General features: G+C 31.3%; 1 protein-coding gene across 2 annotated transcripts in view; it reads right to left on the bottom strand.

Moving 5' to 3' along the window:
- SPAG16 (sperm associated antigen 16) overlaps positions 1-20,822 on the bottom strand; it is a 1,016,770-nt gene that overhangs the window by 254,304 nt on the left and 741,644 nt on the right. For both annotated transcript variants that reach the window (XM_042950045.1, XM_042950046.1), the window contains one exon: positions 8,907-9,033. In XM_042950045.1, the coding sequence (XP_042805979.1) occupies positions 8,907-9,033 (127 nt within the window). The remainder of the gene's footprint in view (positions 1-8,906; positions 9,034-20,822) is intronic.

The following is a 20,822-nucleotide window of genomic DNA, read 5'->3' as shown; positions in this document are numbered from 1 at the left end:
TATTTATAGACCTCTTATATTACAAGTGAGAAAAGATACTTCTAGGCTCAATCAGATTTGAGTAAATCATATTTGAATATTGTTCAAAATTCAATTTTAGATAAATATAACTGCGAGTTATCACAAGTACCAACTGTGCAGCTCCATCTACAAGAGTAGCATGCTATTTGTTCTGGGTTGATTTGCACATCTGTTGAACTGCAACTTCTCTTAAGGATTATCCTATTAAAAAGTGCCAGCTTGGCAAATTAAAGATGATTATCTATTCAGTTTTGTATACACCATCTATTAAAAAGAAGACAAAGTCTTGGGCTATATGACTTTAGGTCATGAAGTGTGTGTAGATTGAAAATTTTAACTGTTTAATTTTAAATCTGATAACTATTATATGCTATTAAATTAACACATTCCTCATGATACTATAACTTCGTTCCTCTGAAAAATTCAAAAGTCTAATTATGCTTCATTTCTTTATACAAATACATTTTTCTTGACTAATATATGCATAAAATGTCATTAGTCATACTTTAAAATGATCTATGCTAGCACATACATGTAATTTTTATTACATCTGCAAACATATAAGTATAGGTATTTATATGCATTGGGATATATTACTGCCTAGATGATATTAAGATACACTTATTCATGCAACTAATTTCTCATACTTGCTACACGGATACAAATCTTTTTGATTTCTTAAATGTGTTGAAAATAATTTGGCATTAGCACATTAACTATAATATGTATATAACTACTGTAAATGCATTTGAAAAAAAACGTTTCTTACATTAATACTACAAAACAAATCTTCATTAAATATGATGACACTAATTTAGCATTTGTCATTATTTGGACATTTGCCAGATTTAAATTGTTTGTATATAATCGTATATAATTACATATGTAAGCTTTGTAACAATTTCCAAGGACACATAATGATTTCCAAATGCCTTTTTGACATGCTGATAATGTTACATTTATACTTCTATGTAGTACAACTACAACCAGAGAGCTAAGCAATAATTATTAAAATACTTACTTAAAAAATATTGCAGAAAATTAAGAAATTAACAACACATATGTGATTTCTTTGTATCACCCAGGCAATTGCAATTGCTGATTATACTTGTATAATGCTGCAATTTGTAAGATTAATAAGTTATGTCTTGGTCTGATTTAACCAGAAAGAGAGAGATTCTTACTATCTTATATAGTCCTATAAGAAGAGTTTGATCAAGCCATAATTTATTAAAATGTTGGGACTTATGCTTTTTTTTTTGGCCAAAATTCTTGTTGGTTCAGAGACTGAATGTGTTGTTGGGTGTGCAAGAATAAAAGTTTTGTATTGCTGAACAATACTATTATCGTTTAAATGTGAGGCCCAATTTTTAAATAAACTTGATGTTTATAATAGATTGTATCTCCTTTTTGGATCAAGGGAGAGTGAAGTGTTTCACTTACATTTTGATATTTTATTTTCAAGTTGTAAGTAATATAAAAAGCATTTAAGTTTTATTTTAGAATATATTTTTACCTCAGAACACCATGTCCTAATGAACACAGGGAGATACAATGTGAAACTCAGGTTGTAAACCTAGTTGATTAAGTCACCTATCCAAAACTTTCATTTTAGAGATAATAAAGTTGAGGTCAACAAAGATTAAGTGTCCTGTTCAATTTCATGTTACAAATCATAGATGAATATAACTTTTTAGAGCCTCATCTTGGGTTGGGCTTGACTCAAATGGTCTTTTCTGATTTATAAGATGGCAATAATTTCTAGACTTTTCTAAAAATCAATCCTAATTCAAGTATCTGTGAGTACTGGTGATATGAAAGCATTATTTTTTAAACTATGAACACAATTCCATAAGGGAGTCTTCATAATTTGTGCAATGATGTTGTCATTAGATTAAGAATACAACCTTCCAAACATAATATCTGAAAGAAAAAGACTTTGTAACATGTATAAATTCTACTATACTTTGAAAAAGCCACTAAGTTTTATTTATATTAATCTTTCATAATTTATGTAATTCAAATGCTAATTTTATCTCAGAATTTATGATCCATTTTGGGGATGATAATCTAGTACTTAGCAACTGCTATGGCATTGCCATCAACTGGTCAGAATGGATGGTAGACTAATCAGAACAGTTCATGACTATAACACTTTGTACAACTATGAATGTTCTCCCTGAATAAATGTATCTTTGGTCAAGATGACTTTAATTAGAGTTTTCAAGGAATTCCCACTATTATCAGCATGTTATTTTCCATACTTGCTCTAGGGTAAATAAAATTGCTTCTAACATAGGACATTGGATGAAAAAAAAACAAAGAGAAAAAATGGGTTGTTTTTTTCTGCAGATGAACTGTAACCAGTCTCTATGAATCTCTAAAATTTTTATTTACAATCTCCTAGAGCTAAAAATTAAATGAAATGAAATTCAGGCTCTCACAGGACTGTACCAACATGTGTAGTTATTAATATGCATGCTTAATTAAAGCTCTCAAAACCCTTTAAAATGGGAGAAATGGAACCAAACTCAGAGTGTTGTGATGGTTAAAAGAGAAAGCACCTTGTTCAGTTCCTACAGCATAGTATGCTTCATTCCAGGCATTAATCATACACTTGGGTCTCAAGGGATATACACAATCTGATTTCCTTCAGTTCTTCCAGTTCCTTTTCCTTCAGAGAAGCCCATATTCTACTTATGCGCAAAATAGGTTTGTATACACAACAGAGCCACGCAAACAGGGAAGGAAATAATGGGATTATAAATAATTGAGTAGAGTCATCTGGTCACTTCTTCTCTCATAGTTTATCCTCTTTCCTTGTGGCTTTCCTTCTACGGGAAATTGACATGGTAGAATGGGCTTCCTCTTAGGAAGAGCAACTTAGGTTAACTTATGCCTTAGAGATTAAGTTAGCTTGGTTTCTTCCATTCTTATTTCAGTTTTTAATCAGTCCAGGATTTAAATAAATGGCAGAAAGAGAGGCCCTGCAAGTGCTCACATAATCCAGCCCTGCCTGATTACTCCGAAAAGAGTTAATATTGAAGTGTGGGGTTGGAGTTCTGAATCCCATTAGGAAGATACAGGCACCTAAAATACTCTGTTGTGCATAAGACACATCAGAAACCTGGCAGATTATTAGGTTATTAACACTAGGTTATTTTTCTGGGGAGATTCCCTTTGTTGTTGTTGTTTCTTTCAGAGACCACAAATTGACAACTGGTGACAAGATTCTATGTCTTAGTCACCTTTGAGCCAAACACTGCCAAGTGGTCATTAGTGGAATTATTTCACTGTCCATAGCAAATGAATCATTTCTCTAACAATATCGTATATCAGTATGAAACCAAATACTGTTAGTAAAGTGAGAGGCAGAATAATATAAAGTTTAAGTTTTAGTTCCTGGAATCAGACCTGCCAGATTTGAAATCTGACTCTATTTGATCAGCTAGGTGTCACTGGGCTTGTTCTTAACTTCTTTATGTCCCAGCTTCCTCACCTGGAAAAAAAAGTGGCAGCTACAACAATTTCATTGAATTTAGAGAAGACTAAACAGGTCTTTAGACTCTAGAAGACTAAACAGGTGAGCCAACTCAGGTGGTTCAAAAACATTGGTGAAGGGACTTGATCTGGAGGTGTGGGCTTATGTTGCCTCACAACTGAGGTGATACCCTTCTAAGCACTCTACTAAGGCAGTTTTCTCTGTAAAGGGCCGTATATTAAATATTTTAGGCTTCCTAGGCCATATGGTCTCTGTTGCAAATACTCAACTCTGCTCTTATAGTGTGAAATCAGCCTTAGAAAATATGTAACTAAATGGCTGTGGCTGTGTTCCATTAAAACTATATATAAATACAGGCCAAGCTGGCCCATGAACAGTAGTTTGCCAATCTCTGCTCTACCTAGTGTTCTTCTGAACTTCAAGGTTTTTCCAATCTGATTGGTGGATATACAACTATTCTTAGGCTGGGTGATCTCTGTATTTTTCCTGTTCAGTGTTCAGAGAGATTTTCACTTAGTCTGTCAAGTATTGATCCTTATTTAGCTAAAGACAGGAGGGGATCTTCTGCAAATCTCGAAGACCCTTCTTTCTGTGCTGCAGATTCTAACTGGTGTGGTCTCCCTGGACTGCCCACTCTTTCTCCTCATTTCTGAAAGACTGCCAGTTTTCTCTTTGGTTTCCATCTGTCCTTGAGTATTCTACGGCAGGCATAGGGCTCATCTCATTTACTTTCCATCTCTCAGGTGTTCTTGTCTTTCATTGCCCAGTATTCCATGTCTGAAAACCAGTTTCATATATTTTGTTTTTTCTTAGTTGTTTCAGGTGGTATGGTAAATCTGGTCTTGTTATTCCATCTTGGCTGGAAGTGGAAGTCTCAATAGGTTTTTAATATTTTACATACAAGGAAACTGAGGCTCAGAAATATTTAGAAATTTCACCAAGACCATTTGGCTAGAAAGGAGTGGAGACAAAATTCAAAACCAGGGCTTCTAACTTCTAAGTGAGTGTTTCTCCACTAGGCTACACTGCTTCCATAAAAAGAAATTAACCACAATCTGTCTTTTAAATACAAAACAATGAACTGTAGCTTTTATGGAAAGAAACCGATAAATCCAATGTGAAACAAAGATTTTGGGGGTTATTTTATTATGTTTGAATAATTTCAGAGGGATCTCATGCTTTTTATGTTTTCCAATGGGGTCATTTTTTCTATTTTAGCATTTATTTGTGGTTCTGCTTATGGAGAATATTAGGATTGCCTCCAAATGAGGAGAAGTCTTGCCCATTTTGATGATCTGATACTGATAAGCTTCCTACTGGAAAGTCCCCAGCTGGCTTAAACTTCAGCTCCTGCTTTTTCTAGGGATGTGACTCTTTTGCAAATATACCAGAATTATCTTTTACAAAGGAGGGACAAATATTGCTACACTACATAAAAACATGATGAAATGAGAGATGTGGACAAGTTTATGTATAAACTCTTACAGTTAGTTTTTATTACTTTCACTATGCAAATTCATTTAACATTTTCTGAAATAGTAATAAATTTTTTATGGTAAAATATATGGCATTTGAATATGCCAAGTGAGAGAGATTATTTAGATAGTGAATATTCACAAAAATATGTAGCATTATATTACCAGGATGCTCTCAGTTTAATGAGAAAGGAACACTTATCCCTTTACAAATACTAATACGCATATAATACGTAGGTATATATACACAGATAATCTGTGCATATCACAAGCAATGTATTTGCAAGTAAAACATTAAGTAAATAATACTATACCACATATAACTCCTCTTTTAAATGTGTGAGAAACTAGTTTTCTACAACAACAGAGAAGCTAAATTCTAGAGGATGATTCATGCACCTTTAAATCTTTTTATTTTAATTATATATATAATATTTTATATAACTTCACTTCTTAAACATTTAGTTATTTTTAATATTACATGAAAAGGAGGTTTTGACCCTTGTTTCTTTTAAAATTTATTTATTAGTATTTATACTTTGACTAGAAATCACCTATAGTAGCACACAGCCTTGAGCATCTTACTTGCACACTGATATATTCATACATTTTTCTCACCCCTAATATGAATGGGATGACTTATAAGATCCCTTCCAGCTAAGATGAAACATGGTAGGTGACTGTACTAGGATTTCCTCATTATAGACTATACATCATCCCTTTGAAACACATTAGAACATTGTAAGATAATTATTTCTTCCATTATTTCTATGAGGACACTACATTCAAGGAATTTAAATTTACTTAATGCCTAAAAAGTGGTGAAGAACTAAGGATCTGAATTATAGTCTATGCTCTTTTCCTACATGATTGGTTTTCAAAATTTTTACCAATGATATATTTTTAAAATGATACACTAGGAGGAATCTCAGTTTCAAAACAGATCAAGAACTATTTAATTATATATATTTATACATACTTTTATAAATTCAAAATGAAAATATTTACTTATGAGGTTAATAAATAATGAGGCAACTTTGATATGCCTAAAAATTTGAAATCAAACATTATGGACAACAGTTTCAGCCTTTCAATGACCTCTAATCCCATTTATTTCTATACTATGTTGGATTTGCAGTGACAAGAAATTCCTTATTTATAAAGATAAGTCATTGTATTTGGGAACATCTTTTTAAACAGCACACCTCATAATCTCAAGATGCTCTTCAATTAAACTGATCCAGAGACAAGAAATATGATTTGAAATTTTTGTTTACATGATGATTATTTAGAATATCTAATAACTAAATATCTTAGAATGTTATCAATATTTCTACATTTATTATGACATTACATGTATGTTTTCAATATCTTTTCCTTAAGTCCAGGGACATAGCTTAGATAGAGGCAAGAGCCTGTCTCACACTAGTTGAGTCCTAAACATATATAACTGCATGGTTTAATTCTGTCACATAATTTTGACCTAAAAACTTGATTTGGCACAACTTAACTAATGTGAACCCTATGTTTATTGTTTTCAATAGTCTCAATATCCTCTTTTTATCTTTTTGTGGAAAATAATTATCAAAAATGCTTTTATTTGCTAACTGCTAGGCATAATAAGTCAAATTAATGTATATTGTGAGCTTATTAAGTTACATTTGATTTTATCCTCATAGTCCAAATATTTTCACGATATACGTTTATTATACTTTTAATTTAAATAATCTTTTCCTGAATAGATCCATATTAGAAGATATCCATGTGTCCCTGTCCTTATTTTGATTTGTTTTGCTCTTGACTTTACTCTGCTTTCCTCTCTTGATATGAACATAATTTCTGTTTTACTTTGTGATTTTCACCTCTCTGTTCAGAGCCTCATTAGACTGAGAGCTTTGTTTGTTCTCCCCAGTTCTTTCATTTTTTGATATATTTTAACCTTTTTAAATGAAGAATCACTGAAGACTTCTCTTCTACAGAAGCACAAATATCCCATTATTCAATGAGAAAAAGGCTTATGATGCTAATTTCTCAAACACAGAGAACTAAAATTAATTATAGTATGTTCCTTGAAGAAATGGTCAAAGGGATGGGAAGGTCAGGTTGAAAATATATTCCTTCAAACTGATGAAGTGTTTTCATTAACAGGGTCCCTACTTTACACTTTTTTGTCTTTTATGTTTCTCATTGTATTGCCCTTGATTCTTATGCTTTTCTTAATTTTAGTTTATAATCAAGAGTATAGCAATCATGGAGAGAAAAACTAGGTTTGTTGTAGCAAGCACTTTAAGATGATATTGACTTGTAAGAAAGTAAGACAGGTACTGACGTTTATTTAAATCAGTTCTGCATGACTATGCATAGAAAAGAGATTTGAGTTGATGACAAGGACAGTAGAAAACAAATAGAAACATATTTAACATTGACAATAAAATCCATATCTCTTATTAGTTGTGTAGCATTTCAAAATACCCTTTACCTTCTATTATTAGCAAATACAGCTAAAAGATTTGAGATTTCAGAATTCAAAATTCAAGGACATGAATCCTTAGATTCTTGCTTGAAACAATAAAAAGTTGTTTAAGGATATAAAAATGTTTATTAAAACTAAGTTAAAGTTCCTTTAGACCTATGATGTCAATGCAGACTCTGTATAGTGAAAAATACAATTTGAAATCTTAGTAGGCCTTCACATTATAAAATAAAATTCTCATAGTTGGGATGTTTTACTCTAAACAATGTTTTCTTTTTTAAATTAAATGGCTTAATGTCAAGAACATTACTAAAAACATTTTTAAAAAACATTGTTAATATGGTTCATATGCCAATCTGTAATGGGAACACAATCTAAAGTTTGTTAAGACAAACTTAGTGAATTCTAAGATTTAGATATGTAATGGCAATATCATAAAACCAGTCTTATGAAACACACAATTGTCTTATGGCTCTAGGTTGCTTCTAGTATCTACATACTTTCTGGACTACAGAATTAGTATGCACTATTTTAAAATAAAACATTATTATTTCCCATACATATTCTATCTTTATTTCTTCTCTAAAATTACCATCTCTATAACTGTGATCTACTACAAATAAATATCAAAGATTTTAAAAACTCACAAAATTTTAAAAAGCTTAAAACATGTATCATACTAGCAGAGGAATGTTATGTTATCTAATAATAGATACACATTATTTAGTATAAGCTATCATTAAAGATACAAATGAAACTATAATTTTAATCTTTTAAATAGATAACTGGAAATATTGTGTGATTTTTAACATTAGTTGATACACGATTCATCAGCAGCAAGTGTAAAATATTTTATCTGAATGACAGTGTTTGTATTATTGCAGAAAAAATGCTGAACACAATCAAATAATAATATTACAATTATTATCATTTATAATATGTATTGTCACACATAAATGCAACAATAAAACACATGTACATTTCAAATTAATTATAACATTAAGAGAATATAGGGTAATTTATTAATTATAAGACAGAAATATTCCATTAAACATGTTTTAAATTCAGTTTTGCTAAACTTTTGTTCTTCTCTATGCTTAGCCATTTTACCTTCAAAAAACCCAATTACTTACCTTGGATGGTGATTCTAAAGGATCTGGACTCCAAATTTTTCATGACACTGTTAGGAACTTCTGTTATCTATATTAGTACATACTTATCTCCTCTATTATTTCTTCCTTTATATTTATGATAAATACAATACTTTTATGATGTTATATGATAATACACATAAAATATATTCTCATACAATATTAAGAACAAAAATTTACATAAGAGGAAACATAATAAAAGTCAGGTGGAAACAGAAAATAGTTTCAGAACCAATGCTGAAGTTGTTAGCTTGGTCACAAATGGTAAACAAAAAAGATCCTACCTGATGAATCAAAGTTCACCTCATTGCCAGGACTTGGACCTACATCAATGGATACAATTGGTAAGAGCTTCCGAAAGTCCCACAGTTTTATTACTCCACAGGCATCACAGGATGCTATCATATGACCCTTTAAAGTAAAAAAAAAAAGAGAGAGAGAGAGAAATGCACATACATACATATATATATTACACACACACACATACACGCGCGCACACACACACACACACGCCCACACACATATATATAGTAACAATCAAAAAAGGAAGATTGTCTTATTTTTCTAAGTTTATATATTTTTAGAGAGAGGGGAGAGAGAATCCGAAGCTGCCTCCACAGAGCTTGATGCAGGGCTTGAATTCATAAACAGTGAGATCATGACATGAGCCAAAATCAAGAGTAGGGCACTTAACCAACTGAGCCACCCAGTAGCCCCAACATTTGTGTTATAATTTTATTAAATCCATAAGGATACACACCTCTAAACTAAAAAGTGTTCATTATATTTTTGTATTAAATATAATAAAATTTTAATAAAAAAATTTAAATATATAAATTCCTACAGTAAATTTTGGAATATGATTTTTCAGGAAATCATTTTGATTATTTAATTATATTAATTAAATAAATGTCATGTATATGGTATGTGCTATCTACACATAAAAACTATATATATGAGAATATTGCACTAAAAGTGCACCTCAGTCTATATGCTTGCAATTAGTTAGCATTGATGATTTATACTTCAGATAGGGTAAAAATAAAAACAGAGATAGAAAACTAATAGAAACAAGGAAAGAAGGGTTTTTATCATGGTGCGTAGAAGCATTGGGACCAGGTGAAATTGATGGCAAGGAAGCAGTACATATTGTGATCTCTGAGACAAAATTATTAGAAACACTTGGGGCTATTTTGGTAACATAAATGGGATAAGGAAGAAAATAACTGGATAAAGGGGATGGAAAACAAAAGGCAGGGTGAATGGATCCAAGTGTAATGGAAATAGGAGTGGATATTTTCCCAGCACAGAAGTACCAGCTAGGATACATCAGTTTGAAGTTCAAGGTCTGTCTACACCCTTTCTCAAGAGATGTTTATTGAGCATACACTTCATGTCAGATACTGGGATATAGTGATGAGTAACAGGGGTCTTTGCTGTCCAGCAGTTCGTAACCTTTACTCATTCTCATCATAGCATCATTTAATTTTGGTATCCAGTGACCAATTGAAAAGAACCCAGATTATGGGCCATATCAGCCTCATACATAATGTTTATGACAAGTGATTATACTTTATACTATTTTGAATTTGATATATACTTTCCCTTTCAGCTCCAGATTCTCTTTTTTTTTTTTTTTTAAGAGAGAGAGAATCTTAAACAGACTCCATGCTCAGTGTGGAGCCCCACCCAGGGCTTGATCCCACAACCTTGGGATCATGATCTGAGCCGAAATCAGGAACCAGATGGTCAACTTACTGAGCTACCCAGGCACCCCTCTAGCTTAGTTATTTTTAATGTCAAGTCAAAAATCATTTTCTCACCTTTTTCCTTAATATTCTAAAATGTTAAAGATAATAACTTGAGTATTGTACAATTCTCCTTACCATTTTGAACTAGTTCACACCATTGTTTTTCTCATTTATTCTTGATTTTTATCTTTTCTGGGGGAAAAAATGTACATCTTGTATGACAGTCCAAATGGAATCTTTGTTTTTCCCTAAACATACCAGCAACGTAACAAATGCCATCAGTTTTAAAATTCTATGACTGTTGTCACTAGCAAAGCAATACAACTTTGTCCCCAGCCTAATAAATGGGATATTTAATCTTTTTTATGACTTAAAAGGAACATGGAGAACTTGGAATGTTTTCAAATATGTAAACATATTTTGTAGGAATTGTGAACAATCAGTGAATTTAATTTTCAGAAAAGATTAGTTCTCAGAATTAGCAGGGAATATTAATGCTAGAAATTAGAAAGAACCCTTTCCAGATATAAGGGTTTTCAAATATCTTTCAGAGGTGACAGAATGAAATCTTTTTTTCAACTGTGAGAACAGAATAGATAAATTTTAATCATAATTTAATTTGGAGGCACTTCTTACTAATGGCAGGGTAGAGAGTTGTGCTTTTCTTGTCTAGATTGTATGAACTAAAGAAAATCTTAAAGTGTGGTTTGTATCACTAAGTATAAAAATGTGAGGAAATACACTAAAAATAAAAAATTTCCATCATTTTGGGGGATGAAAATGAGAGTTTCAATAGTCTCAGTATTTTTACATTTAACTGTTACTGTTGCCAAATGATTGGTCCTTAACAGTTTGATAATATTAAAATAATGAGTCAATACTTGTAAAACATTTAATGAATCAAGTACTATACTAAAAGATTTATTAATAAATAGTACATATTTAAACCATTTTTAGTAATATCATTTAGGCAAATCTCTACATTTCCCAAGGCACTTAGAAGTCAGGATAAAGTATACACTACAGTAAAAAGAAAATGTAATGACTTATTAAGTGACAGAAATAAATTTGTGTTCAGATTTCATAACTAAGGGATTCTGAGAGATTCTTGGTCGCAAAAGAAAAATTTAGCTATAATTCCATTAGCCAGTGAGGCAGACGCAGTGCTTGCCATAATGCCAGGAGCATAGCAGAATTCAAAAAATATTTAATTTTTGGAGCTTACCTAGAAGTTTTATTTTAGTCCAAGTCCTTCACTAGCAGTCTCAAGACAAATATTAGTTCTGGGGTACGTGGATGGCTTAGTTGGTTAAACATCCGACTCCTGATTTTAGCTCCCGCCACGATTTCACATTTTGTGACTTTGAGCCTCGCACAGAGCTCCATTCGGATGGTGCACAGCCTGCTTGGGATTCTCTCTCTCCCCCTCCTCCACACCCTCTCTTTCTTACACATGTGTTCTCTCTCTCTCTCAAGAATAAATAAACATTAAAAAAAGATAAATATTAGTTCTAACCTAATGGCTCTGAATCACTTAGATAAAAGGAAGAGATAAAAGATGCAGAGAATCCAGAGCCAAAACTTGGGGATTATCTTTAAGACCTGATGTCCCTCCTCCTCCTATCTCAGGAGAATGAGGCCCATCTGCCAACCTCCTTCTATGATGTAGAAGAATATACTAAAATACTGCCAATCCAAACTGCATAGCGTGTTTTGAGGGAGAAGTGTGAGAAAGGGATTACTTGACAACCTGGGGGACAAAGCAGACATTTTATCCAGAATTTATGTCAGGTAAGAAACCAAAGGGAAGCTATAGTTAGGCACTTAACCTAAACAAAGAAAGATCATGTACATAGAAAAAGTTTTTTGCAGAGAGGTGGAATTGTAGGACAATCTTAAAGAAAGTAAAGACTCAAGGATTTTGTGAACCTTTCTAAAATAGAATTCTGATTGTCATCAGTACCGGTACTGATACTGGAGAGGTTACTCAAAAATACTTCAGATCCAGGGATAAGGCGGTTTTTGTGACACTGAATCCCCAGGACCTAGCATAATTCCTGCAACATGTTTGGCATGTGATCTTGAATAAATCACTGAATGAATGAATATAAAGGGAATAGAGAGCAATCAATGTTGACTGTATGTAATTTAAAAGGATTTTTCCCCCAAATACAGAAATGTTAAATGACCTGAAACTCAGAAAACAAAAAGTTTCTGTGATCACAGATTCAAATAGTTAAATAAAGCAAGTAGAATTTAGCAAAGTGCACAAAATATGTAGTTGAGGTAAAAGCGAAGAGTCACGACTCCTGACTCCCTGTTAAAGCCTTTCTATCTCCACCTTAAAGATCTTATAGTGAGAAAAGCCGTAAAGACATAGTTAATTATAAGTTAGAGTACAGCAACATAAAATCAAACTAGCCTCATCTAGACTGCTGGAAACATCCTGGAGAACATTTAGCATATGTATTGAGGACCACGAGTATTCACACTTTTGAAACTTTTCATACCTCTGAAATTTATTATAAAATTAGAAAAGAATAAGATGAAAATGAAAGTAGCACTATTTATAAGTAATAATTTATATAAAATAATTAATTTAATTAATTAATAATATAATTATAATTACATATAAGTATATATTTAATAATATATCATTATAATTAATAATAAATAATTTAATATATAATATATATAATATAAATATATATTTATATATTTAATTTATTTAATTTATTTATTATATAAATATATATAATTTTTTATATATTTATATATATTTATATATTTATATATTATATATTATATTTATATATTATTTATATATCAATATATATTTGATATCAGTATATATTGATATACTATATATTTTTATATATTTATATATAAAATTATATATATTATATACATATAAATATATTAATTTATTTTATTTAATATATAAATATTATATAAATATAATATAAATATATATTTCATATATAATATATTTAATAATATATATAATTATAATTAATAATAATTAAATAATTTAATTACTAATTGCATAATTAAATAATTAACTAATATAAAATATATTTATAAAATAAATATAAATTAATAAATAAGTAAAATGGAAACAAGTGAAACTTCTAATAATCTAATATGGAAGAAATGAATCTTGAGCTGTTGTGGATCCAGAAAACTGCTAGAGGCAACTTTCATGCAAACGACACCAACAACAGCAAGAAGACAAGCAGACTGCAGTGCTATCTGTCTCCACAGAGGTTCCAAGCATATTTATATATTGTAAAACAGAGAGGAAAGGAGAAAACGGGATGCTAATGAAGTCATTTCTAATTTAAATGAATTATTAAAAATTATTTTCATAAACCAATAGTGTTCCTTAATATAAAGATATTTTATAGCTTCATATAACTTTCAAAAACAATTTTCTAAGCTTAGGCATTAACATCATTTGGGGTTAAGAGGCTATTTTTGAGGTAGGGTAAGAAATGTCACACAGTAATAAAATATTCTATATGAAAGCCTGATCTTTATGTTGTATGTCGGGAGGAGATATAGAAAATCTTAATGTATTGTGGAAAACACAGTCCAATTTGTCCTCTAGATCTTTACTCTGGTGAATCAGTTAAGCAGTTTCTTGGTTCGACTCACTAGATTTTATATATACTTTTATACCTTTATGTTTCTCATTTTCTTTTGGAAAATCAATTTACACAAAAACAATGACACGTAAGTAAGCAAAATATGTTTAGGCCCATAACATTACTTCTTTTCTGCAAAGGTTCTTCAAGGTTGAATAATAGGATATATATATCTGTATCTATATCATCTATATCTATATCATCTATAGCTATCTATATAACTATATATATATATAACTATATATATAAAGTTTCTTGTTTATACAGTATAATAAAAAGTCAAATGAATGATTATATATCAACTGTGCACACATGAGCACGTTGTAAATTCTGTAAGTGAAGGTACTTTGGCTTAGGAGTACATTCCCATGACCTTTAATAGCACATAGTAAATGTTCAATAAATAACTGTAGTATGAAAGAATAAACACCCTGGATGAAATATTATGAAGCCATAATAATAATAATTACAGAAACAATGTAAAACATGAAAAACTTTATGCTCAACTGTGGTTATGTTAATTGAAAATATACAAGAAATATGCATAATTAAGTGAAGATATATATTTATGAAAAGCTACCCTGAGGCGGTGCCTTGGTGGCTCAGTCGGTGAGCATCTGACTCTTGGTTTTGGCTCAGGTCATGGTATCACAATTGGTGGGTCCAAGTCTCACGTCGTGCTCTGTGCTGACAGCAGGGAGCCTGCTTGGGTTTCTCTCTCTCTCTCTCTCTCTCTCTCTCTCTCTCTGTCTGTCTCTCTGTCTCTGCCCCTCTCCTGCTGTCTCTCTCTTTCTCTCAAAAATAAGTAAATTAGAATTAAAAAAATTTTTAAATAAATCAAAAAAACTCTGCCCCGTATTTTTTTTTTGAATCTTTATTATTTTAGGACAGTTTTAGGTTTGTAGTGAAATTGAGAGGAGGATACAGAGGTTTTTCCATTTACACTATCCAACTCACACACATAGCCTCCCCCACTTACAACATCCACTTTCAAAGTGGTACATTTCTTACAACTGAAGAACCTACATTAACACATCATAATCACCCAAAGTTCATAATTTATATTATGGTTCACTCTCTGTGTTGTACATTCTATTGCTCTGGGCAAACACACAATAAAATGTATCCATCATTGTGGTATCATACGAGGTATTTTCATTGCCCTAAATACTCTCTGTGCTCACTCAACCCTCCCACACCACTATCCACTCAACCTCTTGCAATCACCAACCTTTATGCTATCTCCAAAACTTTACCTTTCCCAGAATGTCATTTGGTGGGAATCATACAGTATTTAGTCTTTTAAGATTGGGTTTTTTCACTTAGTAATATGCATTTAAGTTTCCTCCATGTCTTCTTATGACTTAATAGTTCATTTTTCATAGCTGACTAATATTCCACTATCTGGATGTACCACATTTATTTATCTATTCAACTACTGAAGGACATCTTGGCTGCTCCAAATTTTGGCAATTATGAATAAAGCTGCTATAAACATTTCTGTGCAGGATTTTTTGTAGACATAAGTTTTCATCTCCTTTGGGTAAATATCAAGGAACATCATTGCTGGATAGTATGGTAAGAGTATGTTTACTTTTGTAAGAAACTGTCAAAATGTTTTCCAAAGTGGCTGCACCATTTGGCATTCCTAACAGCATAGAATTAGAGTTCCTGATGCTCCACATCCTCACCAGCATTTGGTTTGTTAAGTGTTCCAGATTTTGGCTACTCTAATTGGTACGTAGTGATCGATCATTTTAATTTGCATCCCCTTCATGAAATATGATATGGAGCATCCCTACATATGCTTATTTGCCATCTGTATATCTTCTTTTGTGAGGGATCTGTTAAGATTTCTCACCCATTTTTTTAATCAGGTTCATTATTTTCTTATTGCTGAGTTTTAAGAATTCTTTATATACTTTGGAGTCTTTTATCAGATGTTCTTTGCAAATATTTTCTCCCCATATGTGGCTTATCATCTCATTTTATTGACACTGTCTTTCACAGATCAAAAGTTTTTAATCTTAATGAAATCTGGCTTATCAACTAATTCTTTCATGGATCATGCTTTTGGAGTTGTATCTACAAAGGCACTGCCATACCCTAGATCATTAGGGTTTTTTCCTAAGTTATGATTATAGGGGCTTTATAGTTTATCATTTAGGTCTGTGATCCATTTGACTTAATTTTTGTGAAAGGTGTAAAGTCTACGTTCGTTTTTTTTTTCATTGTTTTCCAGTTGTACTTGCATCAGTTGTTGAAAATATTACCTTTGTCCCATTGTTTTGTCTTTGTTTCTTTGTCAAAGATTGGTTAACTGTATTTCTGGTGGTCTATTTCTGAGCTTCCTATTCTGTTCCATTGATTTATTTGTCTAGTTTTTCACCAAGACTATACTGGCTTGAGTACTGTAGCTTTATAGTAAGTCATAAAATCAGCTGTATCAGTCTTCCAACACTGACTGTAGTTCTCTGTTAATATTGTGTTGGCTCTTCTGGGACTTTTGTGTCTTCATATAAACATTAGAATCCATTTGTTAGTGTACATAAAATAACTTGCTAGGTTGGTGATTGGGATGACATTGGATTTATAGATCAAGTTGTGAAGAACTGGAATTTGACAATATTGAGTCTACCTATCTGTGAACCTGGAGCATTTCTCCATTAATTTAGTTATTCTTTGATTTCATTCATCAGAGTTTCATAGTTTTCCTTTTATAGAGCTTGTACATATTTTGTCAGGCATACCTAAGTATTTTTAGAGGTGGTAATATAGATAATATGTTTTAAATTTCAAATTCCGCATTTTCCTTTCAGGTGTATAGGAAAGACTTTTGTGTACTAACCTTATGTCCTGAAATCTTGCTATAATCACTTATTAGTTCCGAAAGTTTTTTTTTTTTTTTTTTAATAAATTCTTAAACAGTCATTTGTGGACAAGGACAACTTTATTTGTTCCTTCTCAAAATGTATAAACTTTATTTCTTTTTTCTTATCTTATTTCATTATCTAGAACTTCCACTACAATGTTGAAAAGGAATAGTAAGAGGGGACATCCTTGCTTTGTACCTGATCTTAGTGGGAAAGTTTTCAGTTTCTCACCATTAAGAATGATGTTAGCTGTTTTTTTTTAATATATATTCTCTATCAAGTTAAGTAATTTCCACAATACTCCCAGTTTATTGAGAGTTTTTTTTTTTTTTACCATAAACGAGTGTTATTCCTGCATCTACTGATATAATCATGTGATTTTTTTTCTTTAGTGTGTTGATGTGTTGAACTACATTACTTGATTTCTGAATGTTGAACCAACCTTGCATAACTGGAACATATCATACTTGGTTATGGTGTATTTTTATATACTGTTGTATTCAATTTTCTATTATTTTGTTGAGGATTTTAGTACCTATATTCAAGAAAGTCATTAATATGTAGTTTTCTTGTAATATCTCTGTTTTGTTTTGGTAATCAGGTAATGTTGACTTCATATAATGAGTTAGGAAGTATTCCTTCAGTTTCTATTCTCTGAAAGAGATAGTAGAAAATTGATACAATTTCTTCTATGAGAAACAAATTCGTTTTTCTTTCTTCTCCTTCTGCCTTTCCCATTATACATATGTTTCATCTTTCTTTATGTTTTAATTTTTTCTTTCAAGCTTTTATTTAAAATCTAATTAGTAAACATATAGTGCAATATGGGTTTCAGGAGAATTTAGTGATTTAGAATTTAGTGATTCATCATTTACATATAACACCCAGTGCTCATCACAGCAGTGCTCTCATTAATACCCATCACCCATTTGGCCCCTCCTCTGCCCACCTCCCCTCCATCAACACTGTTTGTTCTCTATAGTTAAGAGTCTCTTATGGTTTGCCTCCCTCTCTCTTTTGTTTTTCCACCACTTTCCTTATGTTCATCTGACTTGTTTCTTAAATTCCACATGTAAGTGAAACCATATGGTATTTGTCTTTCTCTGACTGACTTGCTTTGCTTAGCCTAATACACTCTAGCTCCATCCACATCATTACAAATGGCAATATTTCATTCTTTTTGGTGGCTGAGTAATAATCCATTGTGTGTGTGTGTGTGTGTGTGTGTGTGTGTGTGTGTGTATTTATATATATCACATGTTTTTTATCCATTCATCCATTCAGTGGGCATTTGGGCTCTTTCCATAATTCGTATTGTTGATAATGCTGCTATAAACATCAGGGTGCACGTACCCCTTCAAATCAGTTTTTCTGTATCATTTGGTAATTATCTAATATTGCAATTGGTGGATTATAGGGTATATCATAGGATCTAATAAAAATTAACACTAATTGAGTAATACCATGAACCATTCAGGGTCCCAAGCTTTTGTATTTATATACACATATATACAAATATCAAGTAACCTTTAAAAAGCAAAGCAAAACAAAATATCACTGTGGAAAAGGCTATTATCATCCTCATTTCATGGCTGAGGAAATTGAGCCAAAGGAAAGTTATTTAACTTTCCCATTGCTTATGTGGTTAAAAGAGGAAGAGTCAAGATTTGCACATGTTTGGCTCTAGAATCTGTGCTAACCACTAAGCTATATTATATCTCAAAGACAGAATTAAAGTAAAAAAAAATTTGAAGTATATGGTTTCAAAGAATTATACAGATATTCTTATTTCAAAGAATAAAAATAATTCTCCGTGTAGAAAAATTAAACAGAAACACAAACTAGAGACAAGGAATGAAACCATAGGCCTCTGGGCTCTGGGTTTAGAAGCAGGTCTTAGTTTTTCAGCTTCCATAGGGTCACAGATACTAAAAGTTTCTGTGGAAGTTAAAATCCAACTTATTTGATAAAATCATGAGCAATAAAATTTTTACTGATAGTATGAAGCTGACAAAAGTTGCTGGCTAATGCTATTTGAAACTATAATTATATGAAGCTATATAATTAGGGAATCTACAGTTTTTACAGTCTTACAACCTGGATCTGAACCAAGTAACAAACTCTAATGACCGGATCTGTGCTTTTCAATACCAAAAAGCAGGATTTCTGAATTTTAAATGTACAACTTACCCTAGGGCTGTTGGCCTGGGAGAGCTGGGACAAAGGAAATAGCCATAATACCAAAAGGTATGGAGGCGTAAACACAAATAGAAAGCAAGATAGATAGGGGTGCCTGGTGGCTCAGTTGGTTAAACATCTGACTTCGGCTCAGGTCATGATCTTGTGGTTTGTGAGTTCGAGCCCCGTGTCAGGCTCTGTGGTAACAGCTTAGAGCCTGGATCCTGCTTTGGAATCTGTGACTCCCCCTCTCTCTCTGTCCCCTCCCCAGCTCATGCTCTGTCTCTCAAAAAATAAATAAACGTTTTTAAGCAAGATAGACAAAGGAAGGGAAAAAGGGAGAACCATTCTCTTATCTTACTCAAAAGAAGCTACACAATTTTTTCCAAAACATATAAAGAAATTTAAAGCTAATAAAAATAGTCAATAATTGAAAGATAAAATAATCTGGGTACATTAAAATCATAGAAAAATTGAAAAAAAATTTAAGTAAATATAGGGGTCTCAAAGATTTTAATAAGAGCTAATACTCTTTATCAAAGAAGAAATGAAGCAAAAGCAGTCTAACATGACTTAAAGACGAAGAGAATTGAAACATTAATCATTAAAGGAAAAAGGTTAATAGATATGACATACTCTAGACTAGACAGAATTGAAAAGAAAGTTAGTGTCTTAGAAAAATGTATTGGGAAATTCAGCTAGATTGCAGATGTAAAGATAAAAACGATGAAAGCATGAAGATCATGAAGAGAAATGGCAAGTGTGGAGAGAGGTATTACATGTCTAACAAGTATTACAAGGGAATGTACAGACAAGGGGAAGAGTAGTATTTGAAGGTGTAATATTAGGATGAAACTTATCCAGAATAGATAAAAAAAGATATATATGAAGAATAACTGCACTTAAATATTGAGCAAAATGCATAAGAATAAAATCACACCTAGACACAATATAATGAAAAATGTGGACCATTATGGATGAAAACAAAATTATTCACAACAGAAAAATTACTATTATCTATCAAAGAAAGACAGCTAGACTGATAACAAAAAACTAGATATTTGAACCAGTGGAATCATGTTCATATTGTATGGGAAAATAAAACTTAACCTAAATTTGTTTACTTAGTTAAATATGACTCTGGACTAAATCATTTTCAGACATTCAGACTTAAAAAGTTTAAATATAAACATGGAAATAATTATTACTAATTGAATTTTATCACATATATTAATAATTATATTTTTACCACATCTATTAATAATTATATCATCAGAAGATATAATGGTGAGCACATATATTGAAAAGTCAAAGTATTTTAATCAAGGTTAGTAACTGTTGATATAAAAGAGAAAATGCCCAAACCAAATCCTAACTCTAACTGTAATCCAACCTTAACTTTATTCTTAATTTAAGAAATTAAAAAAAAGACATGTTTGAAAAAAGTAAAAAAAAAAAAATTAATGAAAACACAATAAGTTGTGATAGCAGTAATTACCAATGTATAAATAATCACACATACACACACACACACACAAATGGGACTTACCTAGAAAGTAAAAGACAACTAAAATTGTTAAAAAAAAAAAAAAAATTATTACAACTATGTGCAACTTATATGAGAAAAATTAAAACAAGCAACAACATCAAAAACAAACAAAATATACAGAAAGTAAAAATAAAGGAATTAAATTATTAAATACTAATTAATAAGAAGCTGATAGATTACCAATATAAAAAATAAAACACTT

This window comes from Panthera leo, chromosome C1, assembly GCF_018350215.1.
Source record: "Panthera leo isolate Ple1 chromosome C1, P.leo_Ple1_pat1.1, whole genome shotgun sequence".
Taxonomy (NCBI): domain Eukaryota; kingdom Metazoa; phylum Chordata; class Mammalia; order Carnivora; family Felidae; genus Panthera; species Panthera leo.
This window is presented reverse-complemented; position numbering and strand designations above follow the sequence as displayed.